At 40.4% G+C, this 27877-nt stretch overlaps 2 protein-coding genes across 3 annotated transcripts in view; one reads left to right on the forward strand and one right to left on the reverse strand.

Moving 5' to 3' along the window:
- The window catches only part of FBXL7 (F-box and leucine rich repeat protein 7), a 427749-nt gene that overhangs the window by 275967 nt on the left and 123905 nt on the right, over window positions 1–27877 (forward strand). The gene's annotated exons all lie outside the window — the stretch shown is intronic.
- LOC308615621 (homeobox protein NANOG-like) lies at window positions 13717–14530 on the reverse strand (the record flags this gene model as incomplete). The annotated part of the gene is given in 2 exon segments (XM_081231223.1): window positions 13717–14100; window positions 14104–14530. Coding segments are annotated over 2 exon segments (777 nt in total). The 5' UTR covers window positions 14497–14530.

Consider the following 27877-nt stretch of genomic DNA (forward strand, 5'->3'; position numbering starts at 1 on the left):
ATTCCTTTGCTATAGGCATTGTCATCCTACCCATTATACAGATTGAGAAACTGGGGCTTATGGAAGTAATTAGACTCTAAGTGTGCCTAGACCTAAGCCTCCTTCCTTTTCTGCTGCAACACACTGCCTCTCCATGGTTATTTGTACACACTGTGGGGCAGTGAAAATTCTAGATTATGAAACTTGCCCAGAGATACCCAAGTAGTGAAGGTTGTATTAAGGCAAGTCTTCAGATTTTCTTAAAACCTGGCTTTCTGTATAGCTCAGCAAAAGCAAGTAAGGCTTACAAAGGAATTTCCATATCTCTGATACAATTTTATCATCCCACACGCCTGGGGGACAGTTAGAACTAAGTTTCTTCCCTGTGATTTATAGTTTAGTCTTCTCTGCAACAAAAGTGGTGTGACCAGTACAAGATCGCATAGAGGGTCATCAGTGGACCTGAGAGGGATATTGGCTTCTTGGCACCTTGCTAGTCTGCTCTAATGCATGACATTTGCTTTCACCTTTAATCACTGTGAGCTTTTCCCTAAACAATACATCTTATTGGCACTTTCATTCTTCACTGTGCTGCGAAATGTAGCCCTGCCTGCCCTGAAATGGAGGTCAGGTGACTCAAAACAGTGGGGGAACACAGTTCTGAATATCTTTAGTTGGACTTTAGTTCATTTTCTTTTTAACTAGAAAATTAATGTCCAGCGCATCTTCCTGTGTGATGTTACTTTATTGGGTACATACTTACTGAGCTTGTGCTACACTGAGGATATGTATAGGAAATTCGAGAGGTGATCATCAAAATTAAATTAAGAAAAGAAACTATCCATAAATGAACTAAAAGTCTCATAAATTGATGAATTATGCATGAAAATTACAGGAGTAATATTAGCACATATACCCTACTCCTATTTTTCTAGCAGCTTCCACTTCCCCTTCTGCTCCGCTTAATGGTACAAGACAGTTAAACCTAAGGAACATGTTATGTACACAGGTTTACAGGTGGTAGCATCCTTCGTATTTCCGGAAACTGAGCTGAAGAATACCTGGTGTATCAGCGGGGAAGGGGGCTTCTGAATCACTGTTCAATTTCAGTGAAAATTCTGTTCCCTTGTCAAGGGAACAAGCAAAACCCTGTCTTTCCAGGACATGGAAGACAAACTCAAGACAATTAAACTAAAAAGTTTTCTGTACTGTCTCGAATCACTGAAAGGCATGACTGAAAAAGCATGGCTTTGGCGTCAGATATTTTAAAATTAGGTCCCCTTCCTCGGACACTCAAGCTATGTCAACTTGGATCCGTTACTTAGACCTCTAAGTCTATTAAAATGAGAAGAATAATACCCTCTTCTTGATGTAATTGCATGAATTAAAAAAATATTGGGATAGATTCTAGGACAGGACCTAGCCAGACAAAATAAATGATTGGAATTAGTGGGAGAAGGAGCTAGGTTGTATCAGTCGTCTATTCACCACTCCCCTCCCACCTCAGATACCCTTCATTATTCCCTTTCTTGTTTTCACATTGGTTCTTTCTATCTCTAGCTTGACATATAGTCTTTTAGCACCTCTTCGATTTTCTGAAGACCTCCGTAGCGACCAGGACCTATGAAAATCATGTGACCCTTTTTTTTTTTCAAGGTCTAAAATGCCTGACATTTAAACAGAAAAGAAAGGCCAGATTAAGGAAAAACGTTCCTTTATTTGCATTGCATTCACTTGGTTCCACCCAACTTTATTGAACTGGGCCTCAATTTAAATATTTTACTTTAAGCACATTTTTTTTCCCAAAACTTAGAGAATTTTTAAATAATGAAAGAAATTACCAGTGGTCTAGAGGACAGTCTGCTGAGTTCCGTACTGATTGCCATTGTTTATTATATAGCAGAGTTAGGGCATTAAATGCAGTGTGTGGTTAATATGCTTCTATATAATCTATTCTACTTGGGAAAAGGGGATGAGTAAAGGAGGCACATATTTATTGGATGTTTCAGTCGTTTTAAGGAAATGGACAAAGGAAAGTGATGATATGGAAGCCCTTCCACTCGTAAATACTCCCATGTTGCTTGATTCCCTTCATTTCTCTTTACACTTGGGTTCTTCTTGTGGATCTTGTATTAATTTTTTGTTGCCGCTGTAGCAAATTACCACGAACTTAATGGATTTTAAAAATGCAAATTTAGGGCTTCCCTGGTGGCGCAGTGGTTGAGAGTCCGCCTGCTGATGCAGGGGACACGGGTTCATGCCCCGGTCCGGGAGGATCCCACATGCTACGGAGCGGCTGGGCCCGTGAGCCATGGCCGCTGAGCCTGCACGTCCGGAGCCTGTGCTCCGCAACGGGAGAGGCCACAACAGTGAGTGGCCCGTGTACCGCAAAAAAAAAAAAAAAAAAAAAAAAAAAAAGCAGGTTTACTCTCTTACAGATCTGGAGGTCAAAAGTCTAAATAAAGGTGTTGGCAGGGCTGCGTTCTTCCTGAGGCTTGGAGGGGAGAATGTGTTTCCTTGATTTTTTTTCGGCTTCTAGACACCACCCGCATTCCTTGACTTATTCTCGCTTCCTTGCTCTTTCATCACGTCTCCTGCCACTAACTCCTTCCCTCCTGCCTCCCTCTTATAAGGAGCCTTGTGATTATATTGGTTCATCCAGTTAATCCAGGAGAGTGTCCTCATTTCAATAGCCTTAATTTAACCTGGACATTCCATTTACCGTGTTCCGGATTTTGGGACTTGGACATTTCTGTGGGGACCATCACTCAGTCTACCATATATATTGACCTAGATTGTGGTTTTTGTTTCAGATTTTACTGTTTCTCTTTGAGTTTCTCTTTCCCAATTTATCTAGCTACGGCCCTGGACTTAAAAATCTGTTCTCATCTTGGTAAATTTGACCCCTGAGCTTGGCATGCCCCTGCCATAATAGGGAGTCCAGATTTCTGGCCTGTTCTGATAACTTTTTCCAGACCATTATTTTTCTAAGGCGACGACACCTTAATGAAACCATTAAATCTGGTCGTAGGAAGAATTTTGACAGCCTAAAAATTAAAAAATAACAACTTAACATAAATCCCTGACTAATTACCAAGTAAGATACGCAACAGTTCTTCCTTGCCTTCTCTGGTCCTGGCTATTGAGTTTGGAGGCGAAGGCAGGTGCCTCTGCAGTTGTTATCCATGGTCCTGAACCACCCCCCATGCTAGGGTTCAGTTCTTCCTCTTGACCCTTGGGAAATGAGGGACTCCTGTCCAGTTTCTCTCCTTCTCCCAGAAATTCCAAATAAGTGAGGAAAGAAGTCGTTAGGGTTGTGAAGGGGGCTTAGAGAGAGAGTATAAGAGACAGAGGCTGTTGGACATGCATACCCCTTGACAGGTTGCCAGGTAGAAAATAGAGAAACATTTTCTGAGATAATTTTCAAATAATTGCATCTAGAAAAGATATCACAACTAAACATTACATAAGTATCAAATAACTAAAGGGGAGTAGGACATTTGTGCTTTAAACAATGTAAAGGGTGCACATGTCAACCTTCGGGCCAAAAAAAGAAAAAAAAAAGGTAAAAATGTAGTGATTATTTGCCAAAAAAAAGTTCAAAAATATTTTTGTTGTAATTTGGTGGAAAACACTACCTTGTGTAATTTATAACCCATATTTTTTTTAGTATAGTTGATTTACAGTGTTTCAGGTGTACAGCAAAGTGATTCAGTTATGTATATACATATTTTCAGATTCTTTCCATTTTAGGTTATTACAAGATACTGAATATAGTTCTGTGTGCTATACAGTAGGTCTTTGTTGCTTATCTATTTCATATATAGTAATGTGTATCTATAATGTATTTTTTATGCCATGTATTTTGACAGCTCTATTATGTTTCTGGAATTTACTCTGCATCTCCCCCACTCATTAGCACACACCGTGGAGGGGACAGTGTCATTCCATGAATTTCTTTCACTCTCCACCCCTCCCCCATCAAACACAAACTATATTTTTGACCCCTTTACCTCATCTGTGATATTTATTATGCATTGACTCCCCATCTTTCAAACCTCCATTCTTTAAGGCTGGGATGGAATGGGAATCAGGAACAGATTTGGGGTGCTGAATGTCTGTGATTCACATTATTTTGCAGGAAAAAACTATGGATTTCACAAAACCAGTGCTTACACATTTGCTTCAGCTAATTCAGAACTTCAGTGAGGCACTGAACAGAAATTGGGTCAGGCATGTCTGCTGCACACAATTTGTGGTAATTAAGAACAACAATAGCAGTCTTAAGCATGTTGATAAGGCCAAAGCAACCCCATTGCAACTACGTTATCAAAACATCCTGACTGTTCTTCCACACCCCATTCATCATAGACATTTACTTGGACATACCAGAGATTCTGGACATGCAGGTGTAACAATACTCTGATTATGTAACTTTCCACCTGAAACAACTAGGTTTTTAAAGAGTAAAGCTTAAAACTGATTTCAGTTTTTATTATTTCTCAGGATTAAAACTAGACACCTGCAACATATTGTGAGTTTCCTTAATGCAAACTGTGAGCCACCGTTTTTTGTTCTTGTATTTAATGATAATAATAAGAATGATAATAATAATACTAATGGCAATAAAAATAAATCTGATTCCAGAGCCTTTTGTTAAGTGAAACATTACAGGAAGAAGTCAGGGTAGGTACCTGCCAACACTTGGGTTAATAAATTGTGAGTGTATAACTCTTGGTTGCATAATTAGCATCATCCAGAAAAGTGTGGTAGGTTTTATCCTAATTGCTGTTACACCCCAAACCACATTTTGCTTAGGGCACACCTCCATTTTATAGCTAGTTAATAAAGAAGACTATGGTATGAAGTCCATGTCGCCATGGAAACAACCAATTAGAAGTGCACCCTGAAGAGAAGGAAGACAGCTGCCAGAACTCTCAGGGAAAAAAGTCATCTGGGTTGGCAACCTATAAGAAACATGGCAAAGCTTAATGCTTTTGCCAGCTTCCCCTAGCGTTGGCTGGCAAGTTTCTATCTCAACAAACATCTTCCACCCATTTGCTAAGTACTGCATCTGTAATATATTCTAAAAGGTTAATTGTGTCTGGGGCTCAATATATGTGATGGTGAGGCAGGAAAAAATTCTCACATTTTTTAGTATAATTTCTCTCGTATGTTTCTTATAACTTCATGGCACTGACATCAGCACAAGAGAAAGAAAAGACCTGTAAGTGGGCTAGCTCCTTTTTAAGTTCAGAAGTGTATTCATAAGTTCTATTTTAAATACTCCTATGTTATACAGAACATTATACATTGTTATGTATAATGCTAATATTTACGTAGGTAATCATTATAGAATTTAAATAAAATATGTAAGCCACCAATTTGAACGTTTGGTGTTTAACCCTCTTTGCATGTGGCACTCCATTTACATATATATCTTAATTTCTACTTCCTTATCACTCTGTAGATTATTGTGCTTTGTTTTCTGGAAGCTCAGTATGTAAATATAACACATTCCCAAAATAGAGAATTAAAGCAAAGGTAATTCACATTAAAATATTTTTCACGGGCTTCCCTGGTGGCGCAGTGGTTGAGAGTCCGCCTGCCGATGCAGGGGACACGGGTTCGTGCCCCGGTCTGGGAAGATCCCACATGCCGCGGAGCGGCTGGGCCCGTGAGCCATGGCTGCTGAGCCTGCGCGTCCGGAGCCTGTGCTCCACAATGGGAGAGGCCACAACAGTGAGAGGCCCGCGTACTGCAAAAAATATATATATATATTTCTTTTTTTTCACACACATTATTCCATTCATCCTATTAACAGCCTAGTGAGGGAGGATGTTTTCATTTCCATTTTGCATAAAAAGTAAGTGACACATAAAAGTTTCAGAGACTTACTTAAAATTACAGTTTGTAGTTAGTAGTGGACCTAGGGGCAAATTCCAACCTTGTATCCCAAGACCTATCATTATTTTCCCACTGCAGTATGGCTCCCTGTTAACTTAAAATTAATGCACTTGGATATCAAACTTGAGTAAATCAAATAATGTAGTTCTTGAATCTTCCCTCCAAGAAGTGTTTATAGTTGAGACTCATCAATGAGTAACATACAGATAATGTATTCCCTGCATTCTACCTGTGTCTTTCTCTTATTGGTAGTTAATTGGAAGGCAAAAGAGTAAAATTGACAATGATGGGAATCACATTCAATTAGCCTGAAACAGTAAACAGCTGCTGTGTTCAAATCCTCTTATTATGAGATTGTCAGACTCACAAAATTACAATACACATGGCACAGTTCTGAATAGTGAAAGAGAAGTTGAATCAGAATTTTTTTTTTTTTTTCCAGTGCGCGGGCCTCTCACTGTTGTGGCCTCTCCCGTTGTGGAGCACAGGCTCCGGCCGTGCAGGCTCAGCGGCCATGGCTCACGGGCCCAGCCACTGCGCAGCATGTGGGATCTTCCCGGACCGGGACATGAACCCGTGTGCCCTGCATCGGCAGGCGGACTCTCAACCACTGTGCCACCAGGGAAGCCATGAATCAGAATTTAAAAGCTTGATACATAGAAAGTGTGGGTCCTAGGAGACACAAGAGAATTTCCCTTTTAAGGAAATGGGATACATATACGGTACAAACCTCTATTCTCGTAAAAAAAAAAAAAAGAAAAAAGAAAGAAAAAAGAAAATGAAAAAAGAAAGGAAAGAAAAACAGTGAATTCCAAGGTTGAGTAACTTTTTTCTTATATCGGCTTAGTGCTCAACTGTGCAAGAAGCACTATTTAGTCTAGAACAAAGCTAATTATCTTCTCTGTGGCCATGATGGAGAAGTGTGGGAAATAAGTCACATAACTCATTCCCCACTACACACACCAACAAGTAAACAAACAAAATCAACCTGCATAAAAAATATTTTGAGAAAGTTATAGTATTTTGACTATAACTTTATTCAAGATGAGTCAAAATTTGTAAGTGCAATCAACAATGAACTTAAATATTTCCCATATTTTCTACCTAATTAATATGAAGAAATCATGGGACAAATGTATGAGTATCTAAGATGCTTAGCAAATTTAGTTATCCTTTCTCAACAATAAGGGATCATTATATAACTTTCACACACTGTAATGTATTTTAGGTCATTCAAAGGATATTTTTGGTTAAAGTCCTATTGCACTTTTACTCCCCTCCCTTCATATAACTCCCATTCTCTTCAAACCTCCAACCCAGTTCCTGTATCAAGAGAGAACTCCATCTCTCACTTTACTGAGAGAATGGTCTCTGCCCTTTCCATCTCAACTACTCTCCTTCTCAACACCTCGCTGTATTTTGGCCTTTCTTTCTCTTCAGTTTTCAGTGGTTCTCTGCCCTGGGTGCACAGTAAAATCACCTGGAGAGCTTTTCTGTGTACCGACTCTAGACTGATAGAGTTAAGAATCTGGACTGAGAACCACTGACCTAATCTTTTCTATTGAGAAGAAACTTCTTTATTAAAAACAGGTCTCCACCTGTGGTGCCTTCTCAAGAGTACTGCTCCCTGAATCACCTCTCTTTCTCGTCTTCATCATTCTTCTTTTCCAGTGGTTCACTTTCCTGATCCTGCTAAGCAGTTCTGTTCTTTATGTCTCCCCAGATTAGTCCAAGACTCTTTGTAGGTAGTGTGAATTCCTGAGTCTCCATCCCCCTCTACAGAATGTAGGGATAGCCGCAGACGCTCCAGTCAGCTTTCTAATACAGTTGAAATGGCTTCAGAAAGTCATACTTCCAAAAGACCAAGAATCTAGAAGAGATTTTAGCCAGAAATAAACATTAATCATGCCCTAAGATACAAAGGAAGGGATGATCTCACTAACGATAATGCCTTACAATTGCAGCACTTTTCTTCTCAAGATCAAATGCTTGTTATTTCAGCGTGAACTTCATATGTGATATGAAGTTCACTCTGAGAGCTTACTTTCAGTGCACTTTTTGTTTTTCTCTTAGCTAGTGGGTAAAATCCTTACTTATTCAGAATTGTCAATGCAGTTGACAACATGTACACTTATGGTGGGTCTTATTACTGCATCTAGAACAGAGTAGAAAAGCCATGTCATTAAAAATGGAAAAATGGAAAAGAGTGGTTTGAGAGCAATTATCTTCTTGTCTGTCACAGTAAGTGCCTTTTCAGGAAATGTGGTTTCCAGTTGTTGGTTTTCTGCCATTCTGAGTTCTAAGGAAAATTATCCACGGCCCATTAAAAAAGTGCTTTATAGCACTGAGATAAAATTTTACATGGATTAAAATGATTTTGAGTATTTTAATCATAATTCATACAAAATAAATTTGAGTATGTATTTTTGAGCATTTTGAAGTCTTTTAGGTACAGTCAGCAAATTAATAGCAACATTGTAAATTACACAATAGACATCTGCATGGCCTTTTTCAAAAGTGCTTAAGACTTGATTTATGGCTTTTGTGTAAGCATCATCATGAAAAATTGATTTATTCTGTAGCAGAACTCAGTAAGCATTTTTCTTATTTCAAAAAGCAATTTCATTTAAAAGACAGAACCACTTACTTTTGGAATATTTGTTTCTTCAGTAAAGATTTCTGAAATTTCCATTTATTAGTCTTCTCTCCCCAAACCTAATCATCCCTACCTCATTCCAGATGTCCTACTTGTGTTTGTCAAAAATGTATTTGAAAACTAATTGCCACATCATGTGGGTATCAAATTAAATAAATGATTTCTCTTTGGCCAGTTGTCTTTTGGAACATGAGGGGCAAAGGAAGCCTGGATTTGCCAAGGAGCTTGGGGTTGGGGGGTAACTGGCTTCCACTCTCCATTGCTGTGTCTATATTTCTTTGTTGAAAATAAATCAAATTTTGGTTGATTTCACTAAATAAACAGCAAGATTAATGGTTAATATTCAGTGTATAATCACTCATCCAAAGTAAAAAGCTAAAGGTTAGCTGTGGTAACCTGTTTACATTGACTGAACTGAAGGAAGCCATATTTGTGTTACTGGAAAGCATCTTAGGTAGAATCCAGGGGTGAAGGGAAATATGTATAGATAGATATAAAATATGTTTATATTTTTAATTTATTTTATTTTAATATTTTATTTTATATATACTTTAACACCTCAAATCATTTGAACTCCATTAATTCAGAATGTACCATAATTTGAATTGGAATTGCCCAAAGATTACCTGCTTTATTTTCTAGGAAAAAAATTAAGTCCATTAACCCCATAAGCCAATTTCAGAGTTACTAAGAAATAGGAATGGGTTTTAGAAGGTTGACATGGCCATATTGTTTCTTCAGTAAGCACCTCCAAGATAGGAAGTCAGTGAGTTCTATGCGTTTTATTAAAGCAGACGGAGTAGAGATTTGGGGAATTGTGATTGGAATTATTACACGAAAGATGAAAATGATTTTTCTCTTCAGACTTTTCACAAAACTTTGCCCTTCAATGAATCTATACTAATATAGTTTTAATATTCTGAAGAATTTAGTATAGGAATGGATGAACTGGAATTTAGTATACAAATGAATGAACAAGAGCAGTCAACTAGTCAGATTTTTGAGCACCACCAGAAGCGGAGTTTGCCTCTGCCGCGCTGCACCAAAAAGTTAGGAAAATTCTAGACTTTCTGTCTGGTGCAAAAGCTCCTTTTGGCTGTAAAAAGTAGTGCTCTGATTCCATTTATCCTGAAACTGTTGCTATTCATGACCTCATTATCCCCTCCTTAAACTTCTTGGCCAGGCTCGATTTCTAAAACATGCTGCCTATGCAGGTATAACAGTGGCTCCCGAGGGTCTCTTTTACTATATCTCTCCCCCTTTGTCACCGTGGTCTAATTTGAGTCAGAAGATAGAGGGCTTCGGGAAGGATTTGTCCAATAGAAATGGAACTGATAGTGTGCCTGTTCTGTTTGAATATATTAAGACAAATTCTGCAGCCCTAGTGGAGATTGAGTTTGTGATAAATAGAAGAATAATCAGAAAACTGAAGCAACTGATAACTTTAGAAAAATTTTAAAGTTGTTCAAAAAATAAAATACCGTCATGGCACACCACAATCATGTTTATGAATGGTATTTCCATACCACTGAATACTGATTTAACCAAACAGTATGACATAACTACATTGAGAGGATAGGGAAAGGAGAAGAGTGTGCGTGTGTGTGTGTGTGTGTGTGTGTGTGTGTGTGTAGGGTGTTGTATAAAAGAATAAACTGCCATATTCAGTAATAGGGAGCCAATATAAGTGTCCAAAATTGAGAAAGAGAGAAGTGCTTTGTGAACATGTTCTTTAAAGTGAATCACAGGAGATTCATTTAAGGGAGTTTTAAGTGACTGCCTAAGGGGAGAAAATTTTAAATATATAAGTATATTTTTAAAAAATATATATTTTTTGATTTTTAAAAATAAAATTTTTTTAATGTAAATGAGAGACCAGGAAGTGGAGACCATATATGTAGATATCTCCTAACAAGTGCTTCTGAAAAGGAGACCATAAAGATGGGGCGGATGCTAAAGACATCTGAAGAGTTGAGGGATGACCTTTTCTTTAAGGGGAAAGATTGGAGTGCGCATTTCTTGTTGATAGGACTGAAGAGTAGGAATGGGGAGATTGATAACACAGGAGAAATAAAGAAAAATCAAAGACGTATAACTCAGACCTACAGCCAAAATGAAGACATTTGCCTATGAAAAGATAAGGGATGTTTCCTCCATTCTAAGACAGACGCTGGGGATGTGGCCAAGGGTTGGGAGATATTTGAGAAAAAGAGGATACTTAAAGCAGAAAAGTGCATTCAGGAAGGAAATGTAGTAGGGTTACCAGGCAATACTGAGACTTTATTTGACATTTGCAGTCATAAATTTAAAGTGAAACCAAACAGCTGTATGATATTCCTCAGCAACATGAATCAGCTAATGTGCAGGCAGAGAGAGGGTGGAAAGTTGGAGCAATTCGATTTGGGATTTTGACCGGCGATTACAACAGCAGAACAGAGGAGCAAGAGAGTGACCGTTTTTACATGAGTGTGACAATGGTGGTGGGCCAGGGAATCCAGGCTGGGCAAAGGAGGAAGTGAAGACAAAAGATGGCTGAGGAATAGTGAGGAATAGTGGTAGGGTTCGTCAATGCGAGGGTCAGTAAGGATGAGAAATTGGCGTCATGGACTGTCACCATTTCCAGTAAGTGGGCTGGAAGGTTATGAGGGGTGGTAGAGGAGTAGGAGGTGACAGAGTTGCCAGAGGTGAGCAGGCCCTGGAGGTGATGCTGGGAGTGGATGACTAAGGTGGGTGCAAGAAGAGGCCATTGGAGGAGAGGTCAAGGAACTGAAAGGTCAGCATCCTGGATGCCGAAGTGTCCAAGAATGATCACTGTGAGTCATCCAAGAATGAGACAAGCAACATGAAGGCAGTGAGGGCCAAGGGTGGTGTGACTGGTTGGTACGAGTCTCAAAGGGGCATGACATTGCGAGAACAAGGATGACAAGTGGTTGAAAGGAGTAGCAAGGAGGATAGGAGGGTGCCTACCCCAACCCTAAGCCCTGAGGTTCAGGGGGTACTGGAGAGAAGACATCATTCACTGGACAGAGATGCAGAGGAAGGAGCCGTCCGAGGATCAGTTTACATACAGAGGTGAAGGGACCACTCAGAGTAGTGAAGGAGGTGAGTTAGGAAGTTAAGGATGTGTGCTGGATTATTGATTGAGAGTACCAGCAGTCACAATGGGAAGGCTTAGCCAAGAGAAGAAGCGTGAAGTTTGGGGTCATGTGACCGGATGTATGTGAATGGGAATGAGAGTTATCAGATGTCACAGGAAGCTTGAACTTTGGACAGCGGCGAAGGTAAACAGGGATGTGGGCCACGGTGAATCAGTGTGGAGAGTTTCTTCTCAGCAAATGGGTACTCGGTTCTAGCATGGTGACCCAAACCCTTAGCTTGGTAGCACAGTAGTGACGGCTCCTCCCACAGCCTACGTTGTTACAGCAGTTCTGGGTGGCTGAATTCGCCACCTCCCACAATCGTCATTGTCATTGCTTTGGGGAAGCTTCCTTTAAAGAATCTAACAGTGTGATACTATGTGGACATGAGAGGAAGAACGGAGAGTGGCAATGGTGACTTTGTTACCACTCCCCCTGGTAACCTGGGCAAATCATATAACTTCTGTGAGTCTCAAATTCCCTGTTAAAGAAGAAAATGAGATAGCCCTGTAGGTCCTCCTCAGGCTAAACTTTTGTGATTATAGCATGAAATATATTAAGATATGTTTGTAGCACTTTATTTTTAAAAATTATTTATTTATTTATTTGGCTGCGCTGGCTCTTAGTTGCGGCATGCGGAATCTTTAGTTGTGGCCTGTCGGATCTAGTTCCCTGACCAGGGATCGAACCTGGGCCCCCTACATTGGGAGCGTGGAGTCTTAACCGCTGGACCACCAGGGAAGTACCTGCAGCACTTTAAAATGAAAGGTTTGGGCCCGTATCATCAAACAGAAATGTTCAAGGCTATTAGACTTAGAAAGAAGCACCCTTGGTGGGCTACCATGTTTGACATATGTACTGTGCTGCCATTTGTGACTGAGAGACTGACAGGATATGTAAGAATATACATTCACATATATATGTATATGATACAGGCCTGTGTCTGTCATCACTGTAATTTTGTCTTTTTATATTCCTTTTCTTTTCTTCTTTCATTCATCTGAGGGTGGGTGTACCTATTTCCACGAATCAACTCTGTAACACAGCCTTGGATGTGATGAAGGAAGCTTCTATCTCACCAGCACGAGATTTATGCAATTACCGGCATTTCAGAAAAACAGCTTATAATTATGAGGTTAAAAAGAATCACTGCTTGGACTTCTTAACCTCCCATCCCCACGTGTGTATAGACATTTGGATGCTCTGTGCTGCTCTCACCAGAACACCATGGGAAGAAAGGGTAGAGGCCAGCTGTGGAGCCTTCTTCTGCAGCATAGGTGAAGTCCACCACGGTCCTCATGTACACATACATCACACACACAGCCCACTATAAACATCTCAGAGTGCGAGGCAGGCTCCCTGGTCACCTTTGCATCCAGTTGGTTATAAACCTAGACAAGCTACTTTTTTTTTTTAAATGGGTAATTTTTTAATTTATTGGTACTTATAAACGAACCAGCCAACTGGTAGCATTATGATGTTGACAAATCAAAACATCTTTCTACAAATACTAGATTGGTGGAAAAAATTAAGGGTTGTAGTAAAATAGCAAAAAGGGGTAGAGGAAATCAGTGAAGCACATTGTAGCTTAACCCTTCACCTTAACAACTGAGGTTCTTAACAAGTAAAGCCTCCCTATCCCAGAAAATATGAATAATCCTTCATCACACATCTTTGTACTTTTGCTCCCTATTCTTGAGGTTAGGTTCTAGATCCTAAAGATATCCAAAAAATAGTATTATAACCTAGTTATCTATAGCTGCCAGTCATCTTTTATCATGTTGTCCGTAGAAGCCAATGCTTCTGAAACCTCTTTGATTAGACACCAATCATACACCCCCAAATTGACACAAAAGGCACAACGAAAAGCAGCTTATCAAGGCAGAGAGACGTAATTGTAAAAGAAAAATTCTAGGGAAGTAATACAGTCACGGCTCAAATTGAGATTGAATAATACAGCCGTCGTTACAAATCTTCAGGCTGTATGTTCAGAGAGTTATTGGGGAAAAAATCCATGATTTGCTGTTGGGAATTTAACTACTTAGCAGTTTGCTGTATTATGTTACAGCTTTCCCCAGCAGTTTCCAAGGTGGCCTCCAAATCACTGACAGGAGAATTTTGCTGGAACTGGAGCGGGGGCTGCAGGAATTCCTCAACATAGTCGTTGAATTGATTGTTCCAAGTCTGGTTATTCCAAGCTTGGGGGTACCAGGTCTGACTGTTCCAGCTCTGGTTGCTCCAGGACTGACTGTTCCAGCTCTGGTTGCTCCAAGTTGGGTTATTCCAGGTCTGGTTACCCCACATGGGCAGGTTTCCAGAAGAGTTCGCCAGGCATCCTTGGTGATAGGAATAGAAGCCCGGGTATTCTGTAGTTGCTGGGCCCTGAGTCACAGTGTTGCTCTTCCTCGGCCAGTTGTTTTTCTACCACCTCTTACATTTCATTCTCTGGTTCTGGAACCAGGTCTTAACCTGTTTGTAGCTAAGGTTCAGGATGTTGGGAAGTCCTTGCATTTGCTGGAGGCGGAGGTATTTCTGCCTCTGAAATCTGTCATTGAGCACACACAGCTGCGTCTGAGAGAACACGGTTCTGGTCTTCTGCTTCTTGACCAGGACCTTCTCTTCCTTCTTCTCTGTGCTCTTGTCTGCAGCCGTGGCCAATAGTTTTACTCTGGGGCTTGTGGAAGAATCAGGACTGTCCTGAATAAGCAGATCCGTGGAGAAGGAAGGAAGAGGAGAGACAGTCTCCATGTCGTGGGTCTCAGCAGATGACATTTGCAAGGACACATAATTTTCTTCAGGCCCATAAATCTCAGGCATTGGTGAAGATTCCCTAGAATTGGATGCTTCAGGGCCACGCAGGCTTTGGGGATAAGCTGGGTCCACACTCCGTTGAATTGACAGAGAGGGAGAAAACCAAAGAGCTAGATAGATGGTAGGAAAAGTCCAGGCTTAAGAATCTAGGTAGAAGAGCTTAGAGAAAGGTGAAGATCTCCAGGTGTAAAAGTATTAAAAACATGGGATGAAGGGAAGTCACCTGTGTGATAACAGAAGCCTACCAGCCCAATGTAGGAAAATGACAGAAAACTAGACAAGCTGCTTTGAAGTGTGTCATACACAGAGGAAGAGAAGTAGTAGATGGGAATGGTGAAGGTGACTTCATCCCTCTAGGAGTCTAATCCAGTCACCGCTTCCCTACTCCCAATTAAAGGAAAACAAACGAGCCTCATACATGGAATCTAGAGCTCTCCTAATACTAAAAGTCACACGACTGATGGAAAGAAGATGAAAAGCGGTGTGGGTTACCGTGTTGGAAACAGAGATGAGCTGGCAGCTTGTTGCATTATCATATCAAAGACCAGACTGTCCCAGTGATAATTCTTGGGCAAAGTAGATTCAGGACATTTTCGATTAAACCTTTTTAAGTGGCATTGCAGTTCAGCTGCATCTGGTATATATTGTGGCCTGTTTGCTCTAACTTTGCAACAGTGCAAAATCCCCAACTTTGGCTGTGGCAGCATGTGGCTCTGGGTGGCATCTGTAAAGCAATGACACTTCTATATTTTTACAATAAACAGAAAATACTTTATAAAAACAATATTCAAGGGCTTGCCTGGTGGCACAGTGGTTGAGAGTCCGCCTACCGATGCAGGGGACACGGGTTCGTGCCCCGGTCTAGGAAGATCCCACATGCCGCGGAGCGGCTGGGCCCGTGAGCCATGGCCGCTGAGCCTGCGCGTCCAGAGCCTGTGCTCTGCAACGGGAGAGGCCACAAGAGTGAGAGGCCCGCATACACAACAACAAACAAACAAACAGAAAACAATATTCAATATTGGAATGACTCTATTTATCTAGTTAATTGGGCTAGACTGTCTTCATGAAATGAGTCCTGGAACAGAAAAAAGCAACACGCAGAAATAGCTTCTGTTGTGTCCTGATTTTCTAAAACTTGTCTTCTCCTAGTGCAAGTGCTACTAAATAAAGTCCTCACAAGTTGTAGACTTTTCCATAGGTGAATTCTCACAGGAGAATTCTCAATAACTATAGCAATACTGAAATTAATGGTAGATAGTACTAGAGGGTTTGGGGGTTTCTTGTTTCCTCTCTCTCTCCTTCTCTTCCTTACCTTTAGAATAAAACAAAAGTGTAATATTATAGAATTCACCATGACTGGACAACCAGTAAGTAGAACTGGAATTCAAAGTAGGTCTATCACTGCCTAGATTTCACTTACAATGTTTTTAAGTATAATTGTTGGTTATATTTTTTGATATTTCCTACTTTCTTAAATTGCCCTCTGTTTTCTGTCAGATTATTATGTTCTTTAAATGTCCTGACAGTATTCAAGACTCTGTCAGTGCATAACATATAGACAGTGACAACTCCCACTGTCTCTTTCGTACTGGGAGGGTCATTCAATATCTAATAACGTCAGCTGGCAGACATGTAACCCTACACCAGAATGGAATTTGTGGCTTGGCATGAGTTTAATATGGTTGGTAAAAAGTGAATTAAGATAGTTTGTAGAGACTTTTAAGCCTGTGTTCAAAAGTTTACTTTGATTCAGTTCCATCAAAAAATTGATTACTAAATGCATATTCTGCATAAAGAACTTACAGGTACAAGTGGATGCGAAGTACAGTGGTAGCCCCCCAAAAGGTACATCCATGTGCTAACCACCAGGTCCTGTAAAAATGACCTTATTTGGAAAAAGGATGGTGGCAAATGTGATTAAGTAAAGAATCTCAAGATGAGATCATCCTGGATTATTTGGGTGGGCCATCAACCCAATGATATATATCCTTATAAGAAACCCACAGAGGAGAAAGATACAGAGCGGAAGTCCGTGTGAAAGTGGAGGCAGAGACTGGAGTGATGCAGCCACAAGCCACGGAACACCTGGAGCCACCAGGAACTGGAAGAGGCAAAAGGATTCTCCCCTAGAGCTTTCCAACAGCGTGCAGCCCTGCCGACCCCCTGATTGCAGACTTCTGGCCTCTAGAACTGTGAGAGAATACATTTCTGTTGTTTTAAGGCACCTAGGTTGTGGTACTTTGTTAGGGCAGCCCTAGAAAGCTAATAAAACAAGCAGAAATCAATCCCCAATGAAGAGTTTATAATATGTAATATATGATACCTGTGCAATGTTAAAGGCATTACAGTATAGGAGAGAAGGGAACTTATTTCAAAGAAAGACAGCTGGAAAGGCCTTTTGAAAGAGGTGTGCCTCGATCAGGGGACAGGAAATTTCAGGACATAAGCAGAGCTAAGACAGAGGGGGATTCAGGAAGATAAAATATCTGAGTAAATGGGGTACCGTAGTTGGGTCCTGAGAAAGGAAATGATGTAGTCCAAACTTCTAATGCCATGAGAATTTGTGCCCAGAAATGCAGAAAGCCTCAATTTGGTCAAACAGAGAGGTCCTTTGTTGCTTGGCTTAGATTATAGAGAAACCTACATGTCCCACCTTCTTCTGTCGAAAATTAAATTGACTTTAAAACATAGATTTCTGAAGAAGCATGGTAAAAATAAAAATTAAATTCAGAGAGGAAAGAAATAATTTCAGGGATGTTCTGAAAGCTCTATAATGCCTTGGATGTGCACTTATTATAGTATTTAACTTACACTAATTTCTTTTTACACCATTGCTTCATACCCTGTGGCCTATCTGAGTAGGCAGATGCATGCTGTATTAGCTTCCTAGGCTGCTGCAGCAAATTACCACAAACTGTGTAGCTTACAACAGTGGGGTGTATTGGCTCACAGCCCTAGAGGCAGAAGTCTGAAATCAAGGTGTCAGAGGGGCCACGCTCCCTCTGAAGGCTCTAGGGGAGAATCCGTCCATGTCTCTTCCAGCCGCGGGAGATCCCTGGCACTCCCTGGAGTTCCTTGACTATTCGACACATCACTCCCATCTTTGCCTCGCTCTGCACACGGCCTTCTTTGTGCCTCTGAGTTCTCTCCTCTTCTTAGAAAGGCCCAGCCTAATCCAGTATTACATAAACTTAACTAATTACACTTACAAAAACCCCCATTTCCAAATAAAATCACATCCTGCAGTTCTAAGTAGATGTAAATTTGGGGGGAATATACTTCAACCCAGTACACATCCTATTTACGTTTTAAGCCATAGGGCCTGGTCCAGTGTTGAATGTAAAATTGGTAACCACTAATATTTTGCTGACCAAGGAAGTAGACCTGTAATGTCCATTAATTATGTGAAATTGCAAGAAAATAAAACATAGACTATAAAATAAGAGAAGAGAAGGGGAATTGGAAGGGAGAAGAGAAGCTTTCCAAGTGTTGCCTGGAAGTGTAAATCCAAAATCTGTACAGGGTCTACGAGCTCTCTTAAGATTTGACCCTGGCCTTCCTCCTCCCCGCTGGACCACCCTCCTTCCAGATTCTTCAGGTCCTGTACCCTTCACCCAAAACCTCCCTCTCTCTACTCTCCACTTAACTAACTCCTCATCCTTAGCTCTTCGGCTTAAGGGGCACTTCTTCAAAAAGATGGCGTCTCCCCAGATGCTCTGTTGGACTTGGTATCTTTCCTTTATTGGCAGCTCTCAGAGTTTGGAACAATATTTTTAATAATACAATCATTTGTTTAATGTCTCCATCTCCATCAGATTAGGAGCTACATGGAGATAAGAGCTTACCTAACATGCTCAAGGAAGTATCCCCAGCATCTCGGGTGTATTTCAGGTCCTTCTATATGACAGCTTTTCAGATATGGTCAGACTATCACCATGACTACCCTAAGGCTTCTTCCACCTGAGTGGACCACCTATGTCCTTAAGTGAACATACCCTGTCCTTTAAGGCAACCTGATGCTCACCTCTGCCCTGTACCTGCTGAGCACAAAGGTGAAGCACAACAGAGTGATGTTCAAGGCCATTAGCCACCACTACCCTGGTAGGTGTGCAGGGTGTTTGTGCTGATTCCGTCACGAATGAGCTTTGGGGTCACAACCTACCTGGTGCCCTGCTGTGTGTTCTATACAAAAGTGTTGGCTGTGTGGGTCTCTCGCACCCTCTATAGACCCCAGCATCACCCAGCTCTGTGGCTCCTGCCTCTCTTCGCTTCAGCTTGAAGCCAGCTCCCTGGCTCTTGTTCCATGGCTCGTGGCCAGCTCTGGGGAAGATGGAATAGCAGGCAGGGTAGACCAGGGCTGCTGCAGGAAGACCATCAGACCAGGCTGTGAATCGTTTCACTGTGCTGATGACTTGCCTCTGAACCTTCCAAAGGGTAACGCTCAAAATAAAATAATGCTTTTTTTGTGCATGCGGCAGGCCTGGGAGTATTCATGAGGGAAAGATTCTGAGCCTTGAACTTGCTCTGATGCTGCATAAGACCCCATTTTTAGCCCTCTAACACTGCTTGTTCCTATTTAGATTACCATTAACTAAAATCTCCAGATCATCTCCACACTGAGGCCAAATTAAACTTCTCCTTGAACTCGTGAAACTATTTTTTTTTTTTTTTGCTGTATGCGGGCCTCTCACTGTTGCGGCCTCTCCCGTTGCGGAGCACAGGCTCCGGACGCGCAGGCTCAGCGGCCATGGCTCATGGGCCTAGCCGCTCTGCGGCATATGGGATCTTCCCAGACCGGGGCACGAACCCGTGTCCCCTGCATCAGCAGGCGGACTCTCAACCACTGCGCCACCAGGGAAGCCCGAAACTATTTTTTTAATATCAGACTTGATTTTTAAAATTATTCCTACCACATTTCAAGTGTTGAAGTCGATTCATCTTTGCATTTAGTGGAGATCACTGCACATGATTTTTTTTAAAATTAAAATCTGGCTGGTCCATAACAGGAGGAAGCTAGCATCTCTTAAGCAGAAAAGCCCTTCCTCTGAGCAGATTCTGGAATCCGACTACCTAGAGCTCAATGCCACTTTCTCTACACTAGCTGTCTGACATTGAAACTTCTTCAACCTCCTCAACCTGTCTGTGCCTCAGTTTCTCAACTGTAAAATTAGAGACTAATAATATCTACCTCAGAGGGGTACCATGAGCTTTAAATGAGGTAACTCATGTAAAGAGCTGAAGAGTCATGGCTGGTGCATTCTTAGTGTTAAGTACATGTTTGCTATTATTCCTGTGTCTATTTATTATTCCAATCACCCACACCAGCATTTTCCTTAGCAAATCATTTTATCAGATGACTGCTAGCCTGGTCTCTGCCCAAATCATTAAGTGCTGAAGAAAACTTCCTGTTACGAAGGTTCCTCTTCCCTCTTCCTTATCATCATCAACATACTTTGAAAGTCTCACAAATATGCTACATCCTTTTGATAACAGCGTAGTGTTTGAGAAACTCCAGTACACCTGATGTTTTAGAGCAGGCTTTCCTAAATGTAATCACTGGTCCCAGAAGGAATAAGAGGCATCAGACTCAGCTCTAAGAGAGGAAAATCAGGAAATACAGGTACAGACCCCATTTTCTAAACTGTGATTCATGGACACGTGATGTTAATGAGTTTTCTCTGAGAATGGTTCTGTGAGGACATCTGTTGGGAAGATTAGATTAAGTAAAATGAAACAGGCTTATGTTAAGGCTCTGGACTCCTTGAAGTCCTTTAAGCCGTGTGGAGACCATGAGGTCCCAGTGTCCCTCTGGATGGGGTGGTCTGTCCAGTAGACAGAGTGCGACTGTTTTGGATTCCTTGCTAGTCCATAACTAGCCATGTGTGTGAGGGTCGGTTATTGCACTTATCTGAGTCTCATTACCCGCAACTCTAAAATGGGGATAATAACTGCCTTGCAAGTTTATCAGACCGATGACAGATGACTTATGTTAAAATGCTGAGCGCAGCGTCGAGCTGTTAGTAGGCTCTCAATAAACAGTCGCTAAACTTAATACTATAACTTGGAATCAGGATTTAAAATAAACCTGTGATTGGGTCTAACAAGTTTAGTTCTGTGGTTCTTTGTTTCAAATATTCTCTGGTCTTTATACATTTTCTTCTCTCCATGAATCTATCTCCAAAACTTGGTTTGGGTAAGTCCAATAAAAACTATTTTATTTTCAAATTAAGACACCTACAAGGGATGTATGCCTAGTCATGTATCTAAATAGTAGACAGTACACATTCCACTAAAGCTTATTTCATGCTTCAGGTGCCAGCTGGGATCCAGAAATGATGTGTGTATATAGAACACTCAAACAAGGCAATTGGAGAGATTTTCCTAGAGAAGACTTTGCAAAGTTGAGGGCAGGGTTAAAAGGGACCTGCAAAAGATGGGTAGTACCCTGGGCTAGCTCTTGGGCCTGGGAGGGCAAAGGCAGGCAAACCCCTGGGGGTTTTGCCAGGACTGGGAGAGAACTGTAGGTATGTCTCAAGGAAAAGCCTCTGGTAGAGAAGAAAAGGCTGAGTGGGGAGCACGTTGGATAATGAACGCTATGACCTCTCCCTTCCTTTGCCCTCTCTGTTTTTGCTGGGCTGCCCATTGGTCAATTCCAACTAGGAGCCAGACAGCAGAGGATCCTTGTTGTGTAGATGTAACCCTCAGAAGCCTGGCTCCTGGTCACTGAGGAGGGTACAGAAGGTTCCAGAGTGAATCTGATGGACCAAATGCAGAACATTGACTCCAAAGAGCGTCCCATGAAAAAAATCCAGTTAGTACCTGCTTTGCAAGAACAATAGGTAATTTTGGTTAATGCCTAAAGAGAGAATCATTTTGTCATCTGGAGCTTTATCAATCACTAACCATAATATTATAATAATAAATGGCAAGGTCCCACCTGATATATTCATAAAGTTAGGGAAAATAACAGAGAAATGCAATTATAATGCATATGTTGGCTTAGCTTTCAGGCATTTTATGTTAAAGCAAGCTCTCCTTAACCCCACGAATAAATGATGCTCATAAAGCACCTTGGAGGGGGAGTGGGGGATGAGAAGAAGCAGTAATTAGGGCATTTTCACTGTACTTTTTTTCTTTCAGTGTGATTTAGCGTGTATTCAGTAGACACCAAGTTAGTCATGCTCTGGTCAATTATAACTCAATAAAGTTGAAAAAGAAAAAAAGTACTCCTTCTTCACACCCTGACTAAATAACATGAAGTCTATTGCTTGACTTTCAGACATTTCAACTTTCAAATGTTTTCCAGAATGCCTTATGGACATAAGTAGGGCACAGTCTTACCTTTCCAAAGGATGGACTGTAATGCAGTGAAATAGACTTTTCTGGGTCATCTACCAGCACAAGAAGTGGGTTTGCTGGATCATACGGTAGTTCTTCTTTAATTTCCTGAAGAACTGCTATACTGGTTACATTCACAGCGTCCTCACCAACACTTGTTATCTCTCTTTTTTTTTTTTATGACAGCCATTCTAACTGGTGTGAGGTAATATCTCATTGTGGTTTTGGTTTACATTTCCCTGATAATTAGTGATGTTGAGCACCTTTTCATATATTTCTTGACCATTTAAATGTCTTCTTTGGGAAAATGCCTATTCGGATCCTTTGGCCATTTTTTAATTGTTTTTGTTTGTTATTGGGTTTTTTTGTTTGTTTTGTTTTGTTTTTGCTGTTGAGTTGTATGAGTTTCTTGCATATTTTGGATATTAACCTCTTATTAGATATGTGTTTTGCAGATGTTTTCTCCCATTCCATAGGTTGCCTTTTCATTTAGTGATGGTTTCCTTTGCTGTGAAGAAGCTTTTTTGTCTCCATAGTTCCATTCATTTATTTTTGCTTTTACTGCCTTTGCTTTTGGTGTCAAATCCAAGAAATTATTGCCAAGGACAATGCCAAGGAGCTTACTACCTATGTTTTCTTTTAGGAGTCTTATGATTTCAGGTCACACATTCAAATTTTAATCCATTTTGAGCTGATTATTGTGTATGGTGTAAGATATGAGTCCATCTTCATTCTTCTGCACGTGGATATCCAGTTTTCCCAAGACCATTTATTGGAGAGACTATCCTTTCCCCACTGAGTATACCTTTACTCTTGTCAAATATTAGTTGATCATACATACAAGTGTTTATTTCTGGACTCTCTATTCTGTTCCATTGGTCTGTGTGTCTATATTTATGCCAGTACCATATTGTTTTGGTTACTATAGCTGTGTAGTATAGTTTAAAATCAGGAAGTCTGTTGCCTCTAGCTTTGTGCTTCTTAGAATTGCTTTGGCTATTAGAGTCTTCAGTGGTTCTATACAAATTTTAGGATTGTTTTTCCTATTTCTGTGAAAAGTGGAAACAAAACTCCCTCATGCTTATGTCCACTAAAACCTTTACTCACCCAGATGGATAAATCACTAAGTTTATGATGCTATCTTATTCTAGTATATTTGACTTTTAGCAAGGTGGGAGGGAATAAGCATTCCCTTTTAATCTGGAGCATAACATAAATGTATCTATTGGCTAAAAGCAGAGTTGGGTACACAGAGTCCACTTTTATTCCAGAATGCCTCTCTATACATTTTTGACAGTCCCACGGAAAGTTTTTAACACTCAGACTGTTTCCAGCATATCTCAAATTGCTCTGTAAATTATTTAATCCAACTACAGCGACATCTCCTGGCCAAGATGAAAGCTAACTGATAAACATCTTCCGAGGTGATAGAAAATGACAAGATCTAAACAAAATAAAAGATATTTACCAAATGTTTTGTTTTAAAGCCATCAGCAGTTTATATGTTCATATTCTCATTACTCCCATGTTCAGCACCATGAATAACAAACTTGGAAACTCAGAACTAATAATACCTCCCTTGACTAAAGATGGGTAAATAAAGCAAGAAAAAGTGCTTTAAAATTGGCAAGTCCTTGTGGGAAATATTGCCAGAGCCCTATAAATGCATAGTGAGGATTTTTGCTCACAGATTCCAGGGCCTTCCCTTATCTTTTGGTGTGAGTAGGGTGACTGGCTTTGTGAATACTCTTTTTTTTTTTTCCTTAACAATTTTGGGATACAAGGCTAACCAGTGATCACACAATTGTGTGCTGATTTTAGGCTCCTTTATTCCTGCTTTGCAACAATAAAGCTATTGTTTGCAACCTAATAATATTGTAAGAGGAGAGAGTGGGGGGAAGAAACAAAGGTCTTTCCTCTGTAGATAGAAATTTGGCTTCAATACAGGCCGGAGAGAGCAAGCAGGGTGCATTTCCTGTGGGAAATACTTTCCAACTTTTTTTTAGCTTCGTTTCTTAGTATGATGCCTGAGCGTGAATTGCTCTTGAAACTTTAAAAGACATTTTAAGATTGAGGCTGGTGGATAACAGCTTTGCCAGAGGAAGCCTTATGTTTGATTCTGTGGCTCTTCATCTCTCGTTATACCCCATGCCCAGTCTGGTTTGTGTTTGTGTGTTTTGTTTTTCTACAGCCTTCTCTTCCTCCAGGGATCCATCAAGAGTAGTTCAGGGACTGGAGAATCCGTGGCTCTGACAAGAGTGGATAAAAAAACCTCTGAGAAATGATGGGAGGGGGGCCGTGGGTGAGGAGGTGGTAACACAGAATTAGAAAGCCTTTCTTCTTATATCATAATTTGACTAACAGTTTTCTAAATATGTAACTGTTTGCAGTTCAGAGGGATATAGTCAAAAGATGATTAACTTTTTCATACCAGGGTTTTAAATGTGTATCGATTTTGGAAGCCTAAGGTAATTATCAAGATCTGATGCAATTTGCAAGCCTTACACTGTATAGAATTCTAATGAAGATGTGCCTAAGAGCCAGACATTAACATTATCATCGCAGTACCTTTTCTGTGGTGGAAACTTTAAAATCCATGCCCTTTTAAGTGTTGCTAATTTGAACAAAATGTACTTTCCTTAAGGACTCAGTCACAAAAATTATCTGCAAACAAATGGTGTGTTTGATCATTAAAATCAGCTCAAGGTTTTGCTCCATGAGTTTTTTCAAGAGATGAATATGGATAACTCCATTGTTCTTTATTTTGGAGGCTAAGTGGAGAGGATGGGTGAATATAATATTTTTATTTTAAGTTAGAAGGAAGTAAGCACACATCTTAATGTTTTTACCTATGCAGAGATCCAAGTAAGCGTGAGCATCTCATTGATTTCAAAGGCACACTCATCAAATTACTACCATAAGTGTAACAGAGGAGAAGAAAAGAGAGGCACATTTTAAAACTAGAATAACAGCAGGCCTCAAACTATCAAATTTCTTATTCTCAAAAGCTTTTATCATAATTTATAATCTGATTTTCTAGTTTATGACATTACAGGTTATTTTTCCTATTCAATGGGCATATTTTCTTACTAAAGTGATATCCCATTTGAAGTCAAGCCATTGTATGGATCCATTGTATCCACTGTAATGTTTCAGTGCCATTAATTCTCCATCCAGAAGATTGCCCAAAGAATAAGTCAAATCATGAATAAATCTTGAGATGTAATAGGATTCTCACAATCAACTCTGAAAATCTTTGAATGGTTTTCTGCCATAAAAACCAATAATGTCTCATTAGATAAGGAAAGAGACATGGGGACTTGGCTATGAGTCACGATGATGATAAGAGCCCATTTTCCAACAGATAGCCAGTGGGGAAGACCAGAGGGGTGGGGAGTCCTCTAACTGTAGGGGTCAGCAAACTATGGCCCACAGGCCAAATCCAGACTGCCAGCTCCTTTTGTAAATAAAGTTTTATTGGAACACAGCGATGCTTATTTGATTGCCCATTGTCTACAGCTGCTTTTGTGCTCTCAGGCAGAATTGAGTAGTTATAACAGAGACTGTTCAGCGTGCAAAGCATAAAATGTGTAATATCTGTTTCTTTACAGAAAGAACGTTGCCAACCCCCGCTCTGCTAGTTTGTCTATTTAGAATCTGCACTGAGTACTGACCCAAACTTCCAAATCAAAACAAAGAGGCCTAAATAATGACATAATGACACAAGTAATTGCATGAGAAGAGAAGCAGCAAAGCAGTTGGATTTCATACCCTGCTGTGACATCCACTTCTTATATGGTTTGCAAATGAGCGAAGCATCCAGAGCTTTTAGCAACTCAGCAGTAAATATGTTTTTTCTCCAACTGGCAGGATCCAGACTTCACTAGGATTCACTGTGCCAGGCCAGTGAGGATTATGGAATTCCCTCAGCTGCCTGAGGTGATATCACGTTACCCAAGTCAGTGCCAAAATTAGGCACAGACAAGGTGTGGCCGAGAAAGGGTTTGAGAATGTGCATAATCAGATCAGGAACTCCTCAGTGGGAGACTCAGAGTTACTGCAGAATGCTTGTTTTACCCTCACCACCTTTTTTTTTCATGCGTATAAGGGATAGTTGAAGAAAGAGCACAACTATCCTAATTAGCATGAAACAGTACACATTTTTGGCTAATTTTTAAAGATTCAATTATTTGAGGAATCTACACTACAAAGCGGATTTCAAAAAGAGGTACAACACAGCTAAGAGATCATCTTGGCTATTCTCAAGAGTGTAGCTTTGAAAGGGATTCAGTTAAGCCCTGTAAATTAATCTCCCTATATATGTTTTGTTCTACAAAGGTAGAACAAAATATAGAAGACTAGGATGACCAATATAAAAGGTCATCTTGTCCCAAACACTCTTAAGAGTGTAAGTGGCATTAATAATAATTAAGCTGGTCAACAGATATAATGCAGGACTATCCCGTATGAACCTGATGTGTGGTCTCCCATATAAACATAATCATGGTGGCGCCTGTTACTGCCAATGGTTTCAAAGTGCTTGGCTTCAGGGCTGAGCTGGAATGTGCAGTGCCTGTGTGAGAATTACAAGAAGGCACTGCTTTCTGTGGCCCGCTAGAGATAGGCTCCCCTTCCTCTGGATAGGTGCAGCCCTCCTCCAAAGGGCATAACTAGTTGAGGAGCACATTAAATCTCAGACCCCTAGCTGAACCCCTGGCCAACTATCTGACAGGGCACAACCATATGTGGCTGTCCTGCTCAACACCGGAGTGGTAATGGTAGTAAAACTAGGTTGATGGGGATGAATCTTGTTCAATACTTGCAGCATTTCAGCCTTGATCTAAAACCAATACTACCTGAACTGTTATATTTTGGATAGATGGAAAAGATTAGATTGTATTAGAACAAATTAAGACAGATCTTAATAACAGCTTACCATTTCGACAAGAAATGTGTGATGTCTGTGTTTTTAAAAATGTAACTTTAAGCTCCTGAAAGAAATTATATATTCTGAAACTTGGAGTCGTCTATATCACAGGAAATACTGGCTTTTAGGTTTGCCCAGACCTTTTGGGGCAAAGTACTTTGGATTTTTTTTCCACTTTATTTTCCAGATAATTGCTCTGGTTCCTCCCCATGTCTCCATTAATACCCCCCAGATGACAGAAAAGAGGTAGCAAAGAAAAATGGGAGCTTTGCGATAGAGGAATAAAACAAGATGGCCGTCTCATTAAGAGCGTCGGTGCCAGTTCCTCTAACTCTTCTGACCACAGACCAGTTGGTCTGCTGTTGTCTCCATGTTCCTGACAGAACCTAAGCTTTTTATTTGGAAAGACTGAAGACCAAACAAGTCTGCCTTGAAGCACATAGACGCCCACGGGCTTGCCAAGACCCTTCACACTCTGCTGAGTGAAGACTCTCTCTCCTTTGCTCAAGGCTGATGGAGAAGCAAATGAAACCCACTTCGGCACTTTATGTTTTTCTTTTCTGCCAGTTCCCCTTTTTCTTTGGGTTAACTTAATTTCTTCCATATATGAACCTGATAGTTTCCCCACGTTGTTTTGAGCTTCCTTTAGCGCTGATAAATTAACTTTTTTGTAATGATCATTTTGTGAAAAAAGGGAGAATAAGAATTAATATTTGCAGATGTAAAATAAGTCTTTAGGATTCACTAAAAGTAGTAGTGGTGGTAACATTAGGAAGAGTTTGCTGAACAGACTGGAGATGGCGTTAGAAGAAGACTTTGTGTATGTTGGATTTTTTTCACTTATGGCCTATGTGAATTTATTACCCATTTTTAAAAGCTAAGTTAACATTTTTTTTAAAATCAAAACAAAAACAAAAGATAGCAGCAGCTTGAACAAATGCTTCGTCAGCACTCTCTCCCACAGGAGAATTTTGAAGGTCTAGCAGACATTCACTCTTCTGAGAGCATGTGGTTGACACAGTTATGTCAGAGCTCTACATAAATTTGTATCTGTAACTTTGCCTGGTCCATCTTGGGGGAGATGAAATTTCCTGTCTGCAAGTGAGGATTCTGATCTAGATT

This window comes from Mesoplodon bidens, assembly GCF_964165515.1.
Source record: "Mesoplodon bidens genome assembly, chromosome: 4".
NCBI classification, from domain to species: Eukaryota; Metazoa; Chordata; class Mammalia; order Artiodactyla; family Ziphiidae; genus Mesoplodon; species Mesoplodon bidens.